At 31.6% G+C, this 18295-nt stretch overlaps 1 protein-coding gene across 37 annotated transcripts in view; it reads right to left on the bottom strand.

The window, feature by feature from the left end:
* Nucleotides 1–18295, bottom strand: part of RIMS2 (regulating synaptic membrane exocytosis 2) — a 577683-nt gene that overhangs the window by 258994 nt on the left and 300394 nt on the right. For 19 of the 37 annotated variants that reach the window (XM_057735252.1, XM_057735261.1, XM_057735257.1 and 16 more), the window contains 6 exons: nucleotides 16148–16215; nucleotides 14207–14326; nucleotides 11944–12043; nucleotides 10887–11010; nucleotides 9206–9252; nucleotides 5799–5911 (listed from right to left, as the gene is read on the bottom strand). In XM_057735252.1, coding sequence (XP_057591235.1) covers nucleotides 5799–5911; nucleotides 9206–9252; nucleotides 10887–11010; nucleotides 11944–12043; nucleotides 14207–14326; nucleotides 16148–16215 — 572 coding nt within the window. Of the gene's footprint in view, nucleotides 1–237; nucleotides 286–5798; nucleotides 5912–9205; nucleotides 9253–10886; nucleotides 11011–11943; nucleotides 12044–14206; nucleotides 14327–15819; nucleotides 16029–16147; nucleotides 16216–18295 lie in introns of all 37 variants that reach the window. The other 18 variants (XM_057735247.1, XM_057735258.1, XM_057735254.1 and 15 more) reach the window with 3 other exon arrangements.

Here is an 18295-nt window from a genome sequence, read left to right as displayed (position 1 = left end):
TGAGTTTCAGTATTCAGTCCATCATATAAAATCTCTAACAATTGTCTCTTTAAATTTTTATTGTATTTTAATCCCCATGCAGAGTTTTACAAGCTAGCTCATAAAATGATTTGAAAGTCAATAATATGGTTTGGAGCAACATACCAAAAAAAGTTTTCCTACTACGCATTTTCCAAAAACATACAAATAAGGGTTAAAACACAACTTTAGTTTCTATCAGGCAGACAAGGCCTTTACCTGAACCCTAGGAACAAAAGGCGTTGTTCTTCTACTAAGGCTTTGGCTCTGGTAAGCAAAATTAAAGAAAAAAGCAATAAAACAAAACCAAAAAGGACAACACGCTGGAACTAAAAGACCAAAAGTAAAAAACACATATAACTAATCCCTTAGATACATTTTTCCTTGATAATATATATCTAAATTAAGTAGTTCCATGCAATGAATAGATTAATTTTCCCAAAATGCTTAAACAGATAAACACTATATAAAATCTTAGAAATTTAAAATCAGATTCTTAAATGTAATCAATATAACAGTAATTAAGACTGAATATAAAATAATAGATTCAGGCTCATACATTCTGAAAGAATGAGTGTAAACATATACAAGAGTCAGGATATTTCAAGTTTCACCCTTGAACACACTACCCTTGAAAAGACAACAGAGAAAAAAATCACAGTCCAAGAAGTCAGATGAAAATACATTATAGAATTATTAGTGAAAAGTCACCTGTAGAAATAATTTTTCCAAAGGGATATATATGGCTAACAAAAGTCTAAAAAACATTAGCCAAGTCAACTTTAGCATTTCTTAAAGAATAAACACAGAAAGATCAAAAGTGTGCTGGAACACACTGGATTAATTAGTTGATTCATACTTTAAGAATCTATACCAGGCTCTATTATTTAAACATCACTTTCAGACATTTATTGTGTACCACCGGAGATAACACTGTTTAGAGCTAATCATACTTATTAATGACAATAAATCACATTTCTTTTTATTTATACAGTTCTTTATATTCTTCATATAAGTTCTTTATATAAAGCATTCTACCAATTAAAAGAGGAACAAAATCTGATGCAAGTCTCTGTGTTTGGAAATGGATTTCAGGGCATTTAATTTTTGTTCTTTCACCAAGATTCCATCCTATTCCTCACATTTCTCATGGATGTCTCTCTTGTTTAATTAACTGTTGTAAATAGTTAAAGGCTTCAGACTTTTCCACTGCTACATGGAAACAGATGATAGGTACTAGGAGGACTGTTGTCCAATTCAACCATCATCAGAAACACCCTGAAGATGGTTTAAGACATAAATCTAAAAGCCAAAGGAAAGCAAACCTTAATAGCAGACTATCATTCAATCATATGAATCGTCTTTCTCTCCAAAAACCGAGACAGTCTCAAATCTAAGCTGTCTTCCTTTTTGTGTGGAAACATTTCCAAAGGAAGAAAAGAATGTTTAGATATAGAGTGTGTTACTGATATCTGTCTGCATAACCTTAGGTGGATAATTCTCTAGCCAATGGATAAGGGATATATGAAATTCATAGAGATTAACTAGGCATGCTGAAGAAAAAGACAAAGAAGGCACTCAATTTAGAAACAGATTTTATTTTTCTTGCCTTCTCACCTGTCCTACCTGTTTTAGATCAAAAATATCAAGGTAATGAAAGATTTTTGCAAGTAAATATTACTTCATAACTAAAAGATTTACTTAAAAAGAAATAGTACTTTGAAATAAAGTAATTCTTTAAGGTGAACATTTATCCAACTTCTAAAATGATCTCAAATAAACAACTCACTGAGTTTTGAGATTGTCTAAAATCTATGCCTAATCAGTTTAAACCTAATCTTCACCCATAAGCTTATACATTAAATTTGGCTACGTAAACATATTTTGTTTTGTTAGCTTATTTTAAATTGAGGTGACATTAAAATAACATGCAATTAACCATTTTAAAGTGTACAATTCAGTGGCATTTAGTGCATCCACAGTGCTGTGCCACTACCACCTCCTTCTAGTTTTAAAACTTTTTCATCACACCATAAGAGCACCCTGTAGCTATTAAGTGATCACTCCCTATTTCCCTGTCGCCCCACTTTCTGGCAACTACTGAGCTGCTTTCTATCTCTATGGATTCTGGATATTTCATAAAGAAATGCTGACGTATTATGTATCTCATTGCAATTTGTAATTAATACTAATTCATTTATTTTAAGCATGAAATATCTGATAATATCTATAGCAATTCAGCTTCATACAAATGAAGAATTTGAATTTGTATTCCACAATTTATTTTGTATTTTTAATGCCCCTTTCTACTTTATACTGCACTACTAACTTCAGGACATTCCTTTTATGCAATGCTTCTAAAATAACAAGGTTGTAACAATGAGATATAAAGGATAAAAGCTCAAAGAAAAAACTTTCATTTACAGAAAGTTTTAAAAAGACTGTTGAGTTTCTAAGTAGATATAATGGACACATACCTATTCTTCAGTGACTTATTCCCTTTAAATGGGCATATAAAATGGACATGTACAATATTTACATGCTCATCACTAAAAACGGAGTCAGAAAAATATTAAAACAAAGTAACTTAGGGCAACATTGCAACCATAAGTCAGCCAGAGCCCCTGAAGTGAAATAAAATATGACTGTCAATAACAGTTAATATGTTCCTATAGAAGGAAAGAATTCTGAGTCATTTCTCACTTTGAAAAGAGTTAAAGTCTATATCTTATTTTAACACTCTACCAAAAAACTAGTCTAAGGCCGTAATTAATTTTAAAATATTGAGAGAATTACAAAAGTAATCCTTCAAAGAAGAAAACTGCTAAATTATGTTAGAACACAAATTTTATAAAGAATCAAAATAAGCGAGTGCTGACACTGAAAGGCTAACATACATTTCAGATGTCATAAACCTGAGTTCACACTGATTTTCTCACCAAATACATTAATGGCACTTTCATAGTTATGCCCTAGAATAATAGTAAGTAGCAGCACAATTCAAGCATAAAGAAGAAGTAAATGGAATAATTTTTTTAAAAGTCATCAACAGCCCTGTGCATGAAAGTTTAAATAACATTTTGCATTATACATGATACTATATATTTGAGAAAATAGAGTTCCATAAACTGACATAAATATATTAGGAAGGTCAGCTCACACAATATACAAATTATCTTTGTTGTCAGGCATTAGTAATGTCATGATTTTGTAAGTGAGTTATGATCCCAGGTAAAATCTCACCAAAACCAAAAATACCCACAGGTAGAACTGAACGATATAGGAATCATAATGTTGCCTTGTGACTTCCTAGAAGCTTCCTCAAAGTATGATATATGTGGACAAATATTTTCCCAACCTCTACATGTTAGAGCAAACCAAAATTGTCTCCAGTTGGCAGAAATGGCATTAAATATAAAGGAAAATACTATATCCAGAAGGGTATCTTGCTTATGTTTTGCTGCACACAAAGAATGAATGTAAAATTAAGTTTCATGAAGGTAAAATGCATGGCTATCTGTTCACTGTTGTAGTCTCAGCTACTAGGATTACAACTGACCTGGGGATAGATCTTAAAATATATTACTTGAATTGATAATTGTAGTTTGATTTAGTAAAAAATATTTTGGAGGAAAATTTTGGCAAAAGATTTCAAGAATCTTAAACTTTTTTTTCTTTCGTATTTTTTCTTTCTTTGTAATTGTACATCTGGAAAGTTATCCTGACAAAGGATATTTTGTCCTAACAAAATATCCAAGATTTATATTCAAGGATTTCCATGGCATCATTATTTAAAATACTACAAATTAGAAACAAGCAAGATATCCTATAATAGCAAATGAAGTTAAAATGGAGTATTAAATAGCTATTAAAATCATTTTAGGAGGAATTTTTAAAGAAAAAAGTTTAAAGGAAAAATACACAATATATTACTAGTGAAAAAGCAAGTTTCAAAATAGTATACACAGATTTATTACAATTTTGTTTAAATATTTATACATATGTGAATGATTATGTTTTAGTGGCAAGATTATAGGTGATTTTTATTTTTTATTTATTTGTCTGTGCCTTCTAGATTTACCAAAGCAAATATGTATTATGTTTATAAACATTATCTTGCTGGAACACACTCCTTCTGAGTCATAAAAAAATGATAAAATGGTATACATTTTAAATTATAATTATATGGATTTTAAACCAACATCACTTATAAGTACAAATACTCCATACTTTTAAGTTTCTATTTCCCCCAAATATTTAACAGTCTTACCTTTCTACCACATTCATTTTGAACCATGAGGAAAAGTAGTTGAATTTGAAATGTCTAAATACCTGCACTATGCTCCTCACCCTCCCCTCCTAGTCCAATTTCTAATACAGCCTGGGGACTTCAGAAGAGGCAACAAAGTGGTACTTACTTATTATGGAAGTCTAACTTCTGCTCCCTCATCTACCAACTGAAGCCAACTACGTGTACACACACACGCGCGCGCACACACACGCACGCACACACAGATTTACATATATACAGGCATCATCAGCCACCCATAGCATCATTTATAGACGGACTCTTTAAAGGGAGTCATAATTAAAAATAAAAAAGCTAACATTTATCAGCACTTTCTAAAATGGTGGGGGAAAATACACACACATTCGTAACCATAAATGACAACATCTGTGCTGTCAATACATGTAACAGAATAAGTAGAAAGATGCTACTTATTGTGGAAAATGGAAAAAACACCACTGTCCTCAAACGAAAAAGTTCACTCTGTTTATGAAAAAGAAAGGAAAAGAAAATAATAAAGAGAAGAAATTCATTATAGTAAGACATTTACAATCTCCTAATAGTATCTCATCTTCTTTCTTACATAGCTTTTCTGTTATTATCACTTTTGTGATCAAAGTAGTCCCAGAACAGATGTGTCTAATGACTTTGACTTTTACTATGTTAATTCTACTTATACTTTCTATATCTCCATTTAATCAATGAAAATTCTTCAGAAAAAAACACTTCTCCTTCCCCAAAAAAATAAAAGGAGAAATTTTATACCTGATTAACAAAAAGCTAGAAATTGCTCTTAAAATATCAGCCCAAGAATAGTTTAGTTCTTAACTATAACATTAACAATTATCCAAAATTCAACGTCTGAATTTTGAGAATCTAAATAGTTCTTAATACTCATAAAATTTTGTTTAGTAACTCATCAGAATTAGTGTCAATATTAACCTGTTTGTTTCTAAAACATAACTGGATAAAATTTAATATTTTAATATTTTTAAATGGTTTAAAACAGAATGACAACTTTAGAAATTAATAAAATGTGAAGGCCTGAATTTGCAAAGCTCTTCTAATATGGGTATACAATGGATAACTGAATTTTTAAAACTTTTGTTATAAAATATTCAAATTAGGGATCAGTTAATAAGAAATCCACCTGATATACTCAGTTATCTATTATATATTTCCCCATTTACTTCGTTGAGCAAAAATCATGACCTTGAATTTTGGAATAATATTACTAAGGTGAAAAGGTTTTAGATAGCATCACAAATTCTAATTCTCATTAAATCCCAGAAAACCTAAATCTAATAAAGAAAGCACTCTGCTAGATAATTATAATTGAATTCAAATTAATTAAAATTACTAAGAATGAAAAGGTGATGGTTAAAAGCACAATTATATTCTAAACAGAACTTGGTTTACCAAAAAGTAGCATCATATAGTAAAAACACTACTTGATATTCCAAAAAGAGAAAGTAATCTAGTGATTACGTACTGAAAGTTGTCCAGATAAGAACTGTGGAACATCCCTCAACATGCCAGGACTCATGGGAGATGTAACGGAAATAGAAGGACGATCCATTTTTTGAGATTCAAATGAGCTAGAGCCTGAAAAGGTAATTATACATAAAGAATAACAACAATGGCTCTTCATTAGTATTTAATAATCTTTACCACATATCTCGTTATTTTTAATGCCCACAAAATGCCATTATATGGACCATTTTCTTAGCCACAGTGTTCCAAATATTCTTAGAGGGGTTTTTTAAAGCGTAAGTGCAGCTTAGGGATCCTCTCCAGACCAAGGGTGAACCATTTTCTGTGCCAATTATGGTAGAGACAGACCTCAGAACTTAGTTACTTCATCTGTTGTGTGTACTTAACTCATCTCTTACAATAACATACTAAGAAAATTTTAAAATAGAAACTTAGGGAGGAAAAACCAAAACCTAAAGCAATAAAGCAACTCAAAGATGGTCTAAACTTGCAATGCTAAAAATGTAAGTACTAGAATGCTAATCGTGAAAAGTTTTCAGGAAGTGATTTTTAACTGTATCTGGAAGAATATAATAAATTAGATGGGCTAAAAGGAAGTGACAGGCTATGAAAAAAAAAAAAGATACAGAAGAGCAGAAAAAGCAGAATCTCAATACCCAGAAGTTATATGTATGAATTTATTTGTATGGAGGGGAAGGAACAAATTGGAAAATGAATAAAAATGGGGCTAATGAGATACTGACAGAATTAAATGCCTGGATTCTGGGCTACAAATTTTGGCGCTAATAAAATATCCATGCTAAACGTTTATGAGTAAGGTAATAAAAAGTGCATTTGAGGAAGATGTCTTCACCATTTATTTAAATTGTAGACTGAACTGAGCGAGATGGAAAACACTTAAGAACAAGTGGAATTCAGTAAAATAATAATAGGAATGATTGGAAAATGGAATGGAAAGAAAGAATTGAGGCAATAGCACAAAATTAGAAAATGAGGACTCAGAAACTAATTAGATATGACAGATAAAGGAAAAGAGGTGAGGACATTAAGATTTCAAGTCTTGTAACCAGATATAGGGTCAAGAAAGTCCCCTATGTGTCTGTCTTGTTCTCTGCACAGGTCAGTGCTAATATTTCCTGGGATGTAGAACACTGTAGAGGTCCTGTGTATAAGGGAATGGCTGGAGAAGTTCATTTGCAAGCTGTCACAGTGACCCTGTGACACCTCAGAGACCTCCAAGGGGAAATGTAAAGCAGATAACAGGATATGTGGATGGGACCAAAGGTTGAGTAGATATCAGTATTAGAAGTTAAACTGTAAAGTGTCTCCCTAATTGGAGGCACAAGTGGATAAAAATTCACTTCTAGAGAGAGTATGATGTAAAATGAAGGGGAAAACTGCAAGGCTTGGGATCAGAAGTAATGGTGACACCTTTATAGTATTTAGAAGTAGAAAGAATGATGCCTTTATACTAAGAAATAAGCTAAGTTTTCTATATGCTAAGCTTCAAGTAACAGGAAGACACTTAGAACATATCTTTAAACATCCAGGGATGAAGGGACACTGATAGACCATTTTGATAATGTAAACTTAGGAGTTATATGGCAATTAAACCGTAGGAAGAGAAAAATTTACTAAGGAACTAAAAACAGAAGGTTAAGAATTTGGCCTTGGAGAAAGCTATCCTTCAACTTTTAAAGCATACAAAATTGAATCTAATTTGAGAAAGGACCCCATCCTTACAGAAACAACTTTGGAATGGTAGCCTAGGGGCTTTTCAAACAGCTATAATAAGATAAAGGAGTCCACACTGCTCTTGAAATATCTGAGTGATGTAACTGAATAAAAATTCTACCTACTTCCATAGACTGCTGTGAAAACTAAGTGTGATAGTGTAGATACAACATCTAGCACAGTTCCAGGCACTCAGAATGGGAGTGATGAGGATGATATTACATATAATAATAATTATTAGCATCATGTTAGTGCGTATAGTTTTAAGTGATCACGATATTATTTTGGATATAATGATTTAGCAACTAGCCAAAAGTACTAAATCAAATAGGTCATATGATCATATTTTAACGGTTAGAGCTATGCCATTCCAAAAGGATGTCACCTTTCTGGTAAAGATTTTTTAAAAATTTATACTTATAACTGTAATATAAATGTAAAAGTAACATCCTTTTTAATAGTATATTCTCAATTGTTGTGTGTATAGAGAATCCGACCACTTCTCACAACCTTCATTGCAAGCACCATGGTCTAAGTTACCATCATCTCATCACTCAAATATTGAAATAGTCCTCTCACTGGTCTCTCCGCTTTCGCTCCATTTAATGTAGTTTCAACATAGTAGCCAGATTTTAAAACATAAGTCTCTCCTCAGAAACATCCTATGTAGCTCTTGATTTCCCTTAGAGTAAAAGCCACAGTCTTTACAGTGCCTTATAAAGTCTCTGCAGGTTGGCTGCCCCTTACTTCCTTGTCCTCCTTCTTGCCATTCTGCCCCCTGCTCACTCTTGCAGCCACCATAGCCTTTTTGCTTTTTCTTAAATGCATCTTAGGCTTTCCTGACTTAGAGCCATTGAACCTCTGGTCCCTGTACCTGGAGAGCTTTTCCCTCAGATCGCCACTCTTTCAAATCTTGCTCCAATCCTTCCTTCTCAATGTGGTCTATTCTGATCAACATATTTCAAACTGCAACTCTCCTCTTCTTTCACAACATGCCTTACTCTCAATCAATCAACAAACTTTAATTCATTGGAAAAAATTCATTTGCTTAGCATCTGAAATAGCACTCAAACACAAGTAATAAAAAGTGTCTATATATTTAATATTATTTTAACTTACATGTCTATTGTTTCATTACTACTCGCTAAATCACAACTATTATCCCATTTTCTAAAAAATATAAATTAGAATATACATAATTATTCACTAGATTGTCTGACGCATTCTCATTTACTGAGGATTAGGTTACAAAGTAGTAAATTTTAAAATTAGGTGAAGTTTGGAGAGAGGGCAAAACTTTGGGGAGTGATATGTTCATTATGTTTTATTATGATGATGGATTCACATGTATATCAAAGCTTATCTAACTGTGCATTTTAAATATGTTCGGTTTATGGTAGTATACCTTAATAAGATTATCTAAAAATACACAGTAGTTAAGACAGTGTGGTTTAAAAAAACCACCTTAAAATATTATAGACTTTTGTACTTTTTTCCACAACGACATTAAATAACACTAAATTTTCCATCTTTATATGACTGCATACTTGATAACACTACTATACTTCTTACCTTGTATTAACAGATTAAAGAGTTCATTTAACCCCTGATGATGAATAACTGAATGACTTTATTAATAAAACATTTTATTCCAAAATAAATGAAACTTACTGGACTCCAGTTGTGCGTGTGTGCTATCAGGTATTCTAGGTATATCTCTGAAATGACAGAAAGAAAAAAAAAAACAAGAAATTGTTTCAACAAATAGTAGCAACTGCTATTTTAATCATTACCAACATATATTATAACAGGACAATGTAAAATGAACAAAATTGTATACGACAGCAGCATTATATAAATAAGGAAAAAAACAAGTCGTAGTACTTTTTGCTAATAAAAGTGTTCTGGGCTAACTCCTACTACTTAAAAGGAATTAAAACTCATATGCATTTAGAGCAGATTTGTAAAAATATACACTTTATTTCCTATGTGCTTCACTACACAGTTATCCATTCTAAAATATTTCTATATTCAAGTCAAGTTCTACATATATATTTTGATTATATTCTACTTTTTACTTTTACCTGCTGTTGTTCAAATCAGTAACACTGAAATTCAAATAAAATATCACCAAAACAAAAATTAAAATATTCAGATTGTGACTGAAATTTTTTAAACATCATAATTCTACTGAGAAAAATGCAATCATGTTTCTTATTGGACTTAACATAATTACCTTGTAACTGTATTTACATCAAAAGTATGTACATTTTTGTTTGAGATTTGCCAGAAGGGGTATCTATTAATGGTTAAGCTCATTCACAAAATTGCATCAAAAATATTTAAGACATCAAAACAAAAATATGATTAGACCATCCTTTAATACCAAGAAATATACTTGATTAATACCATAAGCTGATATAGTACAGTTTTACCATATTACAAAACCATGAAAAGACAAAATAAAAAATAGATATAATTTCATGTGACAAATTCATTACTTTTGAAAGGAACATTTCAAAAACTAAGTTACCAACTGAAGTCATTTTGTTCAACATGAAGAGACCATTTCCTAAATGAGTCAAAACTAGGCATTAGAATTCTGAAAGAAAGAAGAATTTCCACAGCTTCCACCCTGGAATGCTCTTACCCCAGACATGTATTTAATAATTCATTGTCAGTTTATGTATTTTTCTATTGCATTTTTAAGTTACAGATATATCTTTTACATTGGCTTAATATATATGCTTCTATAAAGGCAACACTGCTGTGATATTTCATGAGTAATTCTCACAGTAGAAGCACAAAGGATAATATTTATTGCCAATATAAAAAGTCAAAGAGTAATTGACATTTCCTTATTTTTTATCTGTTGCCTTAAAGATGTTCTTATGTTCCTTAAATGGTTGCCACCATCTAGAAATAGAATGCCTTTAAGCCCTCTCTTTTTTATATGAAATCTCCACTTTGGAAAAATATATAAAATTCACAGACTATAGCTGATTCTCATATTTACAATGCAGAGAACCATAGCTTATGAAACTTCTTTTGAAAGTAATTATTACTATAGTCCCTTTCTGTTAATCCCTTTAGCCATTTCCTGAGCTACTAAGATAGTAAAAATAATAAACACCTAAATATTCCTTCTTCTTTTGTAATTAACTGTATATTCTAGCATGATCTGATAAAGAGATGTCATGATTTTTGGTGAGATATTTTTGGTAAAGGAGAAAAAAGCATTGTCCTCAAATTTTAGTTTTATAAAGCAATCAGACATTATTGGACTGCATATTACAGATTATTCAATAGTAGTCAACTCTATACATGTATAAAGTTATTCAAACCAACTCACCCAATAGGTCTTGAAACAACAAGCTCCACTTGTGGTTCAGGTTTGGATTCCAGGATGATGTTATACACTTCCTCAAATGTGGCTCCTTGTAATAGTCTTCCATTCCATTCTAATACTTCATCACCTACAGTGTGTGTCAGTAATGATAATCTTAGAAAGAAAAACTAATCCCTTAAAATGCACTCGGAACAAAAGCAATCTCAAACTGTGATTAATTTCATAGAATAAAATCATCATTATGGAATAAGAAACATACTGGGAACAGCTTCAGTGGCATAAAATTTGATGACCAGGATGATTAGCATATTTCACACAAAAGGACAAGTAAGGGTCAGAGGAAAAAATACATAAAAGTTATCTCTGTGATTTCTAGAATTTTCTCAGCGGTGTCTTGTCCCTGAATAGTTGTTAGTTGTTCTTCTTGCAAGGGGAAGCAAGTCAGGAACAACCTTATGTCTCCAACTTGGTGACATCACTCTTGTCTCTGATTTCTCAATAGAAATTCCAATTCTAGAAACTATCAAGATCAGTTGCCTTTTTGAAAATTTTATAACTCTGTATTCTAGGATTCTCATATACATGCAGCTGAGCACCTGTTCGAACTCTTTTGTAAAAAGCTTAATACTAAACACCTTACTGAATCCTCTCCAAGGCACTCAAGGATCTCTTCAATAGTATCCATTATCAAAGAGATAAGGAGTGACACATTTCAGGAAATATGTAGTTACCCATGAAGTTTGTTTCCTAAACTATGTTGGAAGTTGTTTATAAGAAACAAATAGGCTTATGGGAAAGAAGTTAGGTTAATCCCAGATACAGACTAGGAATATCCATCAGCAAACAAATAAGATCAGTAAATACAAAAATATTTTTATCTAATGTGACTCAAGAACTAATAGTTACAACATTTCATTAATGACTAAAGATTAATATATAAGTTAAATTAACTTTTTGTTAATTTAACAAATGAGGATAATTAACTCTAAATGAGGATAACTTTTTCATAACTACTTAAGTTTAACAGTTTAAATGTAAATAATCAAAGATTGAAACCTACCTGGTCTAAGATGTCCTACAGTATCAGCTAAACTTCCTTTTTTAACTTTGGTAATAAATGCACAGAGCCGACCTGATTCAGTCATCTTTCCTCCTACAACCTGTTTAAAAGTAGAAAATGTTAAAATGGGCATATTGTTCAAATGAACACAGCTGAAGATTCAAGGAAAAAATAACTAGACAATCTTCAGGTTTTGAAACTAAAATTTAATGTTCTAAAAATAATTTTTAAATGATATAATGTTATTATTAGGAACTGAGTACATGTCCCAGGATTGGACTCTTTACATATTCCAAATGTTTTGCAATTAAATCAATTATTTGTTGAAAATGTTGCATACCTTAGAAACAATTTATAATTTCTGCCTTTATTACAGAATTCTCACTTTTGCCATTTCTAAAAACATGTTATTATAGTACTACATAATTATATTAACATTTCTAGTTATAGATGTAAATATATATTTTATTAATTTTAATATAATTATGATATATTCTAAAAATTTTATTAGTTGGCAGTCTTTGGGGCATATTGATAACATGCATGATGATGATGATGGATTTTTCCTGAGAAAATTAACAAAATTTACTTAATCTCATCAAAATTAATGTAAACTTTAGACCATTTGCATCCCAATTTTCCTGTTTTTACATTTCTATTAATACATATCTTTCAGAAAAAGAAAAAACAAAGGTTAGCAATAATGCTGTGAAGTCATATGTGTAGCTATAAGACTGGCCTCAAAAATTAATGCTTTGATTCTCATCAACTGCCTTTCAATCAATATATCAACTTTATATCAAGTCAAGCAAATAATAGTAACTGACTTCATTGACTAGGATAGTTTTTTTCTTCTTCTAAATTGACTAAACAATACAGAATTCAAAAATCATTGATTTATCTTGCTCCAAGTATGTATTCCCCAATTGCAGTGAATTACACTCAGCTGCAGTTCAGTTAATATTAGCTAATTTTTCCTATGTTTGGTTCTGAAAATTACACGTATAAATATTGGGGGTTGAAATCCCTGTGTTAATATTTTAAAAGTTTCTTGGCTTGATAAACTTTAATAATATTAATCATAATTATACTGGCTATAATTATTATTATTATTGAAATCTTAGAATGCCAGGCACTGTACTAAATGTTTGTATATTGCTTTATTTAGTCTTATTAGGTAATAATTCAGTAAGTATTATTATCTCCATTGTACAGATGAGGAGTCTGAGGCTAAGAGAAGTTTAGTTGCCTAATGTCATGTAGCTAGTAAATGCTATGACTAGAAATCAAGCCAAGACTTCCCAACCTCTATACTACACCACTGCCCGAAGACTATACTGGGCAGATCTGGACTTAATTCTCACCTTCATCACCATCTTTGATACCATGGGCAAGTTACGACACCTCTCTAAGCTTATTTCTTATCTGTTGTGAGTGTTAATAAAATGATAGATACAAAGTACTCAGATGAGTGCCAGCCACATGGCAACCACCCAAGAGATGATGCCCAATTTCATATACAACAAAAGTTTTCAAATAGCTCACACTTACTAGAGTCTGTACAACTACTCCTGCAGCAATGGCTTAACTCTAAAACATTTACTCTCTTTGCATTTCAATTTTTAATTCACCTTACAGAGGCAGAAAAAATAAACAGAGCTCTCTTTGTTGTACTTACCAAATAAATAATTGTCTGGTATTTTACAGTAAAATATAAATCAATATAAGTTATATTAAGTTTCCTAACATAAGTATTTTTGAGTTTTCAAACTTCAAAGAGTATTCTCTCTTTTTCTCTCTTTGCCACACATACACACACACACATAAATACACACAAACACACACAGATTTTGCTACACCAATACGAAAATTATATTCCTATGTAGTACATATGTTATATTTCCCAAGTTTGTACATTTAATAATTGGCCAAAACTATCATTTTAATAAAATATAAACACATATATAGACTTAAAGGATAAATTACAGGGAAAATAAGTTTGAGCACTGAATTTAGAACTCAAGTATGTAACTCAAGTTCTGTTTTCCAAAATTATATAAATATGTATCATTGTAAAATAATGGCAACGTCTTAAATAATACTTGGAAAATGAAAAGGTTTTGGATAATGAGTGCAAATATTTAGGAATTCTTGAAAATAGGAAAAAAACCCACTAAATTGGTATGGAGTTATTATATCTTTTGCTTTTCTGATAAACCTGTAAAGGATTATAGACCAACATCTCATATATTTCATTACATACCTTCAAGCCAAGCATTGCTCCTGAATCTCGAGGTACACTTCCATCTTTTAAACGCTTATTTAATAAAATGCGCCCAATTAAACGATCTCCATCTTTAGATGGCTGCCACGTCACAGGGTGCTGACATATTGCATCAATAAACACAAAAATTAATGTTCTTTTGTGACAAATGACCCTTTATTGTACAATCTCTCTAAACTTCCCAACCTCTATAAACTTCCAACTTCCAAAGTATTATGATTACACAAACCATTTTTTACTCAAAACATTGATCAAAAGGGTTTACTAGATTATGTTTATCACCTCATTTTAATAATCTCAAGTTTTTTCAAATTCCAGTTACTGCAAATTCTAACAGTGCTCTGACACAATACTGAAGTTATATAGTTGTACAAAATCTGAGAAATCTTGAAAATATAGGCAAACTCTAATTATCTACACACTGAAGATTAAAAACTCACAGGCAGAAAAGAGACTGCAATTCTAGGTACTTGAACTCATTTAAAGGAGTTCATCGTCAAACACTTCTGGAAGACTCTGAAAGACTTTATTACAGTAAAAGTTAAAAGGTCAAATTATATTAAAACATGAAATTTGAACCTATGATGAGGGCCTTCTTGAAGTAGGTTTCTAAATTAAAATTATAAAAAATACACAAGCCCCAGTAAATTTCCAAATGAATGTGCATGGGAGAAATAGGCCTAGTTCAAAGGTAATGACAGATTACATTTCTCACTTTTTGGAGGTTCCTTGATTCTTTCCGGTCTCTTATCTATTTAGCAAATTAATTTTATTGATAATTCAATGTTATCCATTGTTAAACAACCTTGAAAATATTAGCAGTTTGTCTCAGGGCAGAACCAAGCCTTTTATAAATCATGACACCATTCCGTTATATGTCAAATAACAAAGTAAATGATTTGTGTAATCACAGTTTCACAGTTATCTAAAAGTAACATGCATATCTTCATGCAAAATTGAGCAGGCAAAAGACAAGTTCCAGTAAATCACATCTATATGGTAAAAAGATTTCAAAAGTCTCACTATACTAAAAGCAAAATGATAAATACCAAAGCAGATGGCAATGGTTCTAATACTAATTAATACTACATTAAAATGCTATGACAATAAAACAAAAAAGCAAAATAACAGTGAAAGGGAAAAAAGAAAAACAACTTTTTCTGTGCAAACAGACCCAATTATCTCCCTTTTGCCTGGGATTCAAACTGTTAATAATTTAATTTTCATCCCAAGGAAAATATATGCAAGCAATAAGCCAATCCAAAAAAAATTCTTTTTATTTGTGGTATATAATAACATTATAAAGTTCTTTCATGCGACCATAAACAAAACATTCCTTTGTTCCTAATTTTTATTCTCATTTACTTATTTTTTGGTATGCCATCAAACAACAAAAATAGCAAAGCAAGCAAGAAGTATTTTGGTTGGTTGGTTGATTGGTTTTGGTTTTGTTTTTCTTTTCTGCACCTTGAGAAATGCTACATTGACCTTGAAATGCCCTGTCCTTTTATTATGTTCCATTTGAATGAGTGACAGAGAGCAAACGAAGACCAAATGAGCAGGTTAATAGGCAGGCTCCACAATCTCAGTACCTTATCACTATGGCTATGCTCCTCGTTAAGGGTTGTGCTACTACACGTATCTACCCCAGAGTCCTTAATCTGAGGCTCAGACCATTCCAAATCCTCTTCCAAAGAGTGGCCATCAAAGTACATCATTTTCTTTTGTCTCTCAGACCTGGTGTTAGAGTCCGACAAAACTGCCTGCTCACTAGTTTTTCTTTTTCCCTTTTGACTGTCCCCTACAGGTGTGGGATAAAAAAAAAAAAAGATACAAAAAAGAAAACATGCAAAGATGTAAATCAAAAAGGAAAAGTGAAATGATAACAGAAATTAAATAGTAAGGCTCCACATGTCTCACCAAAGACATTGGGGATGCCTCACTGCTATGCCAAGACGTATGGTCCAACCAGTTGTAATCCATGTCTCCTGTGAGAGTCAGACAGACAAAAGAGGGAAGTAAAGGAGATGGAGAAAGGACAGACAAAGACATAATAAACATTTTAAACTGTGTGATTCTCTCTGGTTTTAAGAACTTTGTCTGTAGCACTCACTATATATACCAAGAGAAAGCTAAGATTTCAAATGAGTAAAATTTATAGAATGCAGAATATATAGTTTATGTACTCTAGGCAGACCCTACAGAACAAAAGTGCTGCAAGAAAAGAAAAGGCTAATAATAAACAGGAACAGAAATGAAAAAAATTATATATTCTGAAAAAGAAAAAGACTTTCAGCTAGGTCTGTTACGCTATTTTTTTCATGCTGCCCTACAGACATGAGTTGTTTCTCCAAAGATTAAGGAACTTTTTAAAAATTAATCAATGGTTTGTTTATAACAACTACAATGAAAAGTGAAGTAATTAAATGTCATTTCTGGGAGGTAATGTGATATTCTTTATAATGCTGAAACCTCCTAAAAATTTTGAGTGATTAAAAAAAAAGAATTGGTTACACAAAAGATTATATGAAAATGACAAAACAGTAGTTCACTAAATTTCAATTAGTTGAAATAAAATAAACTTTCCTTAAATATTATGAATTACTTAATATTACTTTGAAACAATTTTCAAGTTTTTTTTCAGAAATGGCATTCTCCTAAAAAGTAAATTTTCTTTTGAAATAATTTTTGCAGACAATTTATGTAATTGGCAACTAAAAATGAATATCCATTTCCCAAACTTACGTGCTCCTTATTTGCCTTACCTTTGAAAAAGAATTTTTTCATCTATATGTGCATATATCTTTTTAAGCTCTATTCATACTTTCGTTTATTTAAAAATATTTACTAAATGCCTTCCATATATTATGCATTGTGCTAAGTCTAGCGTAAGGGGTAAAACAATGAGACATGCAGCAGAATGGAGATAAATGCAGTTAACAAATCATCAGTGTCATGTAGGAGAGTACAAAACACTGAAAGAGTATAATAACATCTAATTTAGATTTTGGGGTCAGTAAACACCTCTAAAAAATATTTAAGATATTTAAGATGAGAGCTGACATGTGACAAAGGACAGGTAAAGATATAGGCAGATGGAAAGGGGAGAGAGAAGAGCATTGCAGGAGGAAGTAACAGGACAGTACTGGAAAAAGGCTGATGGAACACCAGTTTGTCTGAACCAAAAAGAAAGGGAGAATATGGTGCTAAATGAAACTGGGGAGGCAACACAGACCAGCTTAGAGAGGACTTTTTATACCATATTAAAGATTATGAATTTCATTCACTGAAGGATTTTAAGCAAGATGGTGGCATAATCTGATTTACATTTTTAAAAGATGAATCTAAGTACTAAAGAGAGATTGGGTTGGAAGACACCAAAAGTTAAAAGACAGTTGCAATAACTCATGGAACAGGTGATTATGACTTGAACATAGGTGACAGTAATAGATATGGTAAGAAAAGGGGGAACCAAGAGAGGTTTTGAAGGTAAAGATAAGTGTTAAGGACAAGCATCAAGGATAACTCCCAGGTTTCCAGCATTAACGACTGAATGGAAGTAAAGACCATTCATGAGAGAAAGAAGCGTTTTTTATCAGGGAAGGGAGAGAAAAGTTACTTTATTTCATGGAATCTGTAAGATTCACAGATTTTAAAATGATAAAAATATGCATCTTACAATTTATTAAACATGGTGGTTGGTTTTGGACATATTATTCCAAATACCTGTAAGTTATTCAGGAAATCAATTGGTTAAATTAAAATAGAGCTTAGGAGGAAGGCGTGAGCTGGAGACATAAATTGGGAATTATTAGCATACAGCCAGGAGTAACTAGATCATTTAGGAACAGAGGGTAAAGTAAGATATGAAGAGGACCCAGACTGAATTCTAACACAGTATGATTTGAGATGAGAGAGAGAGAGACTGGGAAAGAGCATGCAGAGATAGAACAGAAGGAGGGAGAAAGATGGAGGTCTCCAGACAAAATAAAGTTTCTTAAACAGGAGGAACAACCAACTACAGAATGATTTCTACACATCAGGTAAGATAAGGAACTGAAAATTATG

This window comes from Hippopotamus amphibius, chromosome 5 (assembly GCF_030028045.1).
Source record: "Hippopotamus amphibius kiboko isolate mHipAmp2 chromosome 5, mHipAmp2.hap2, whole genome shotgun sequence".
Lineage (NCBI taxonomy): Eukaryota > Metazoa > Chordata > Mammalia > Artiodactyla > Hippopotamidae > Hippopotamus > Hippopotamus amphibius.
Note: the sequence above shows the minus strand (reverse complement) of the source record. Positions and strands in the feature narration are given on the sequence as shown.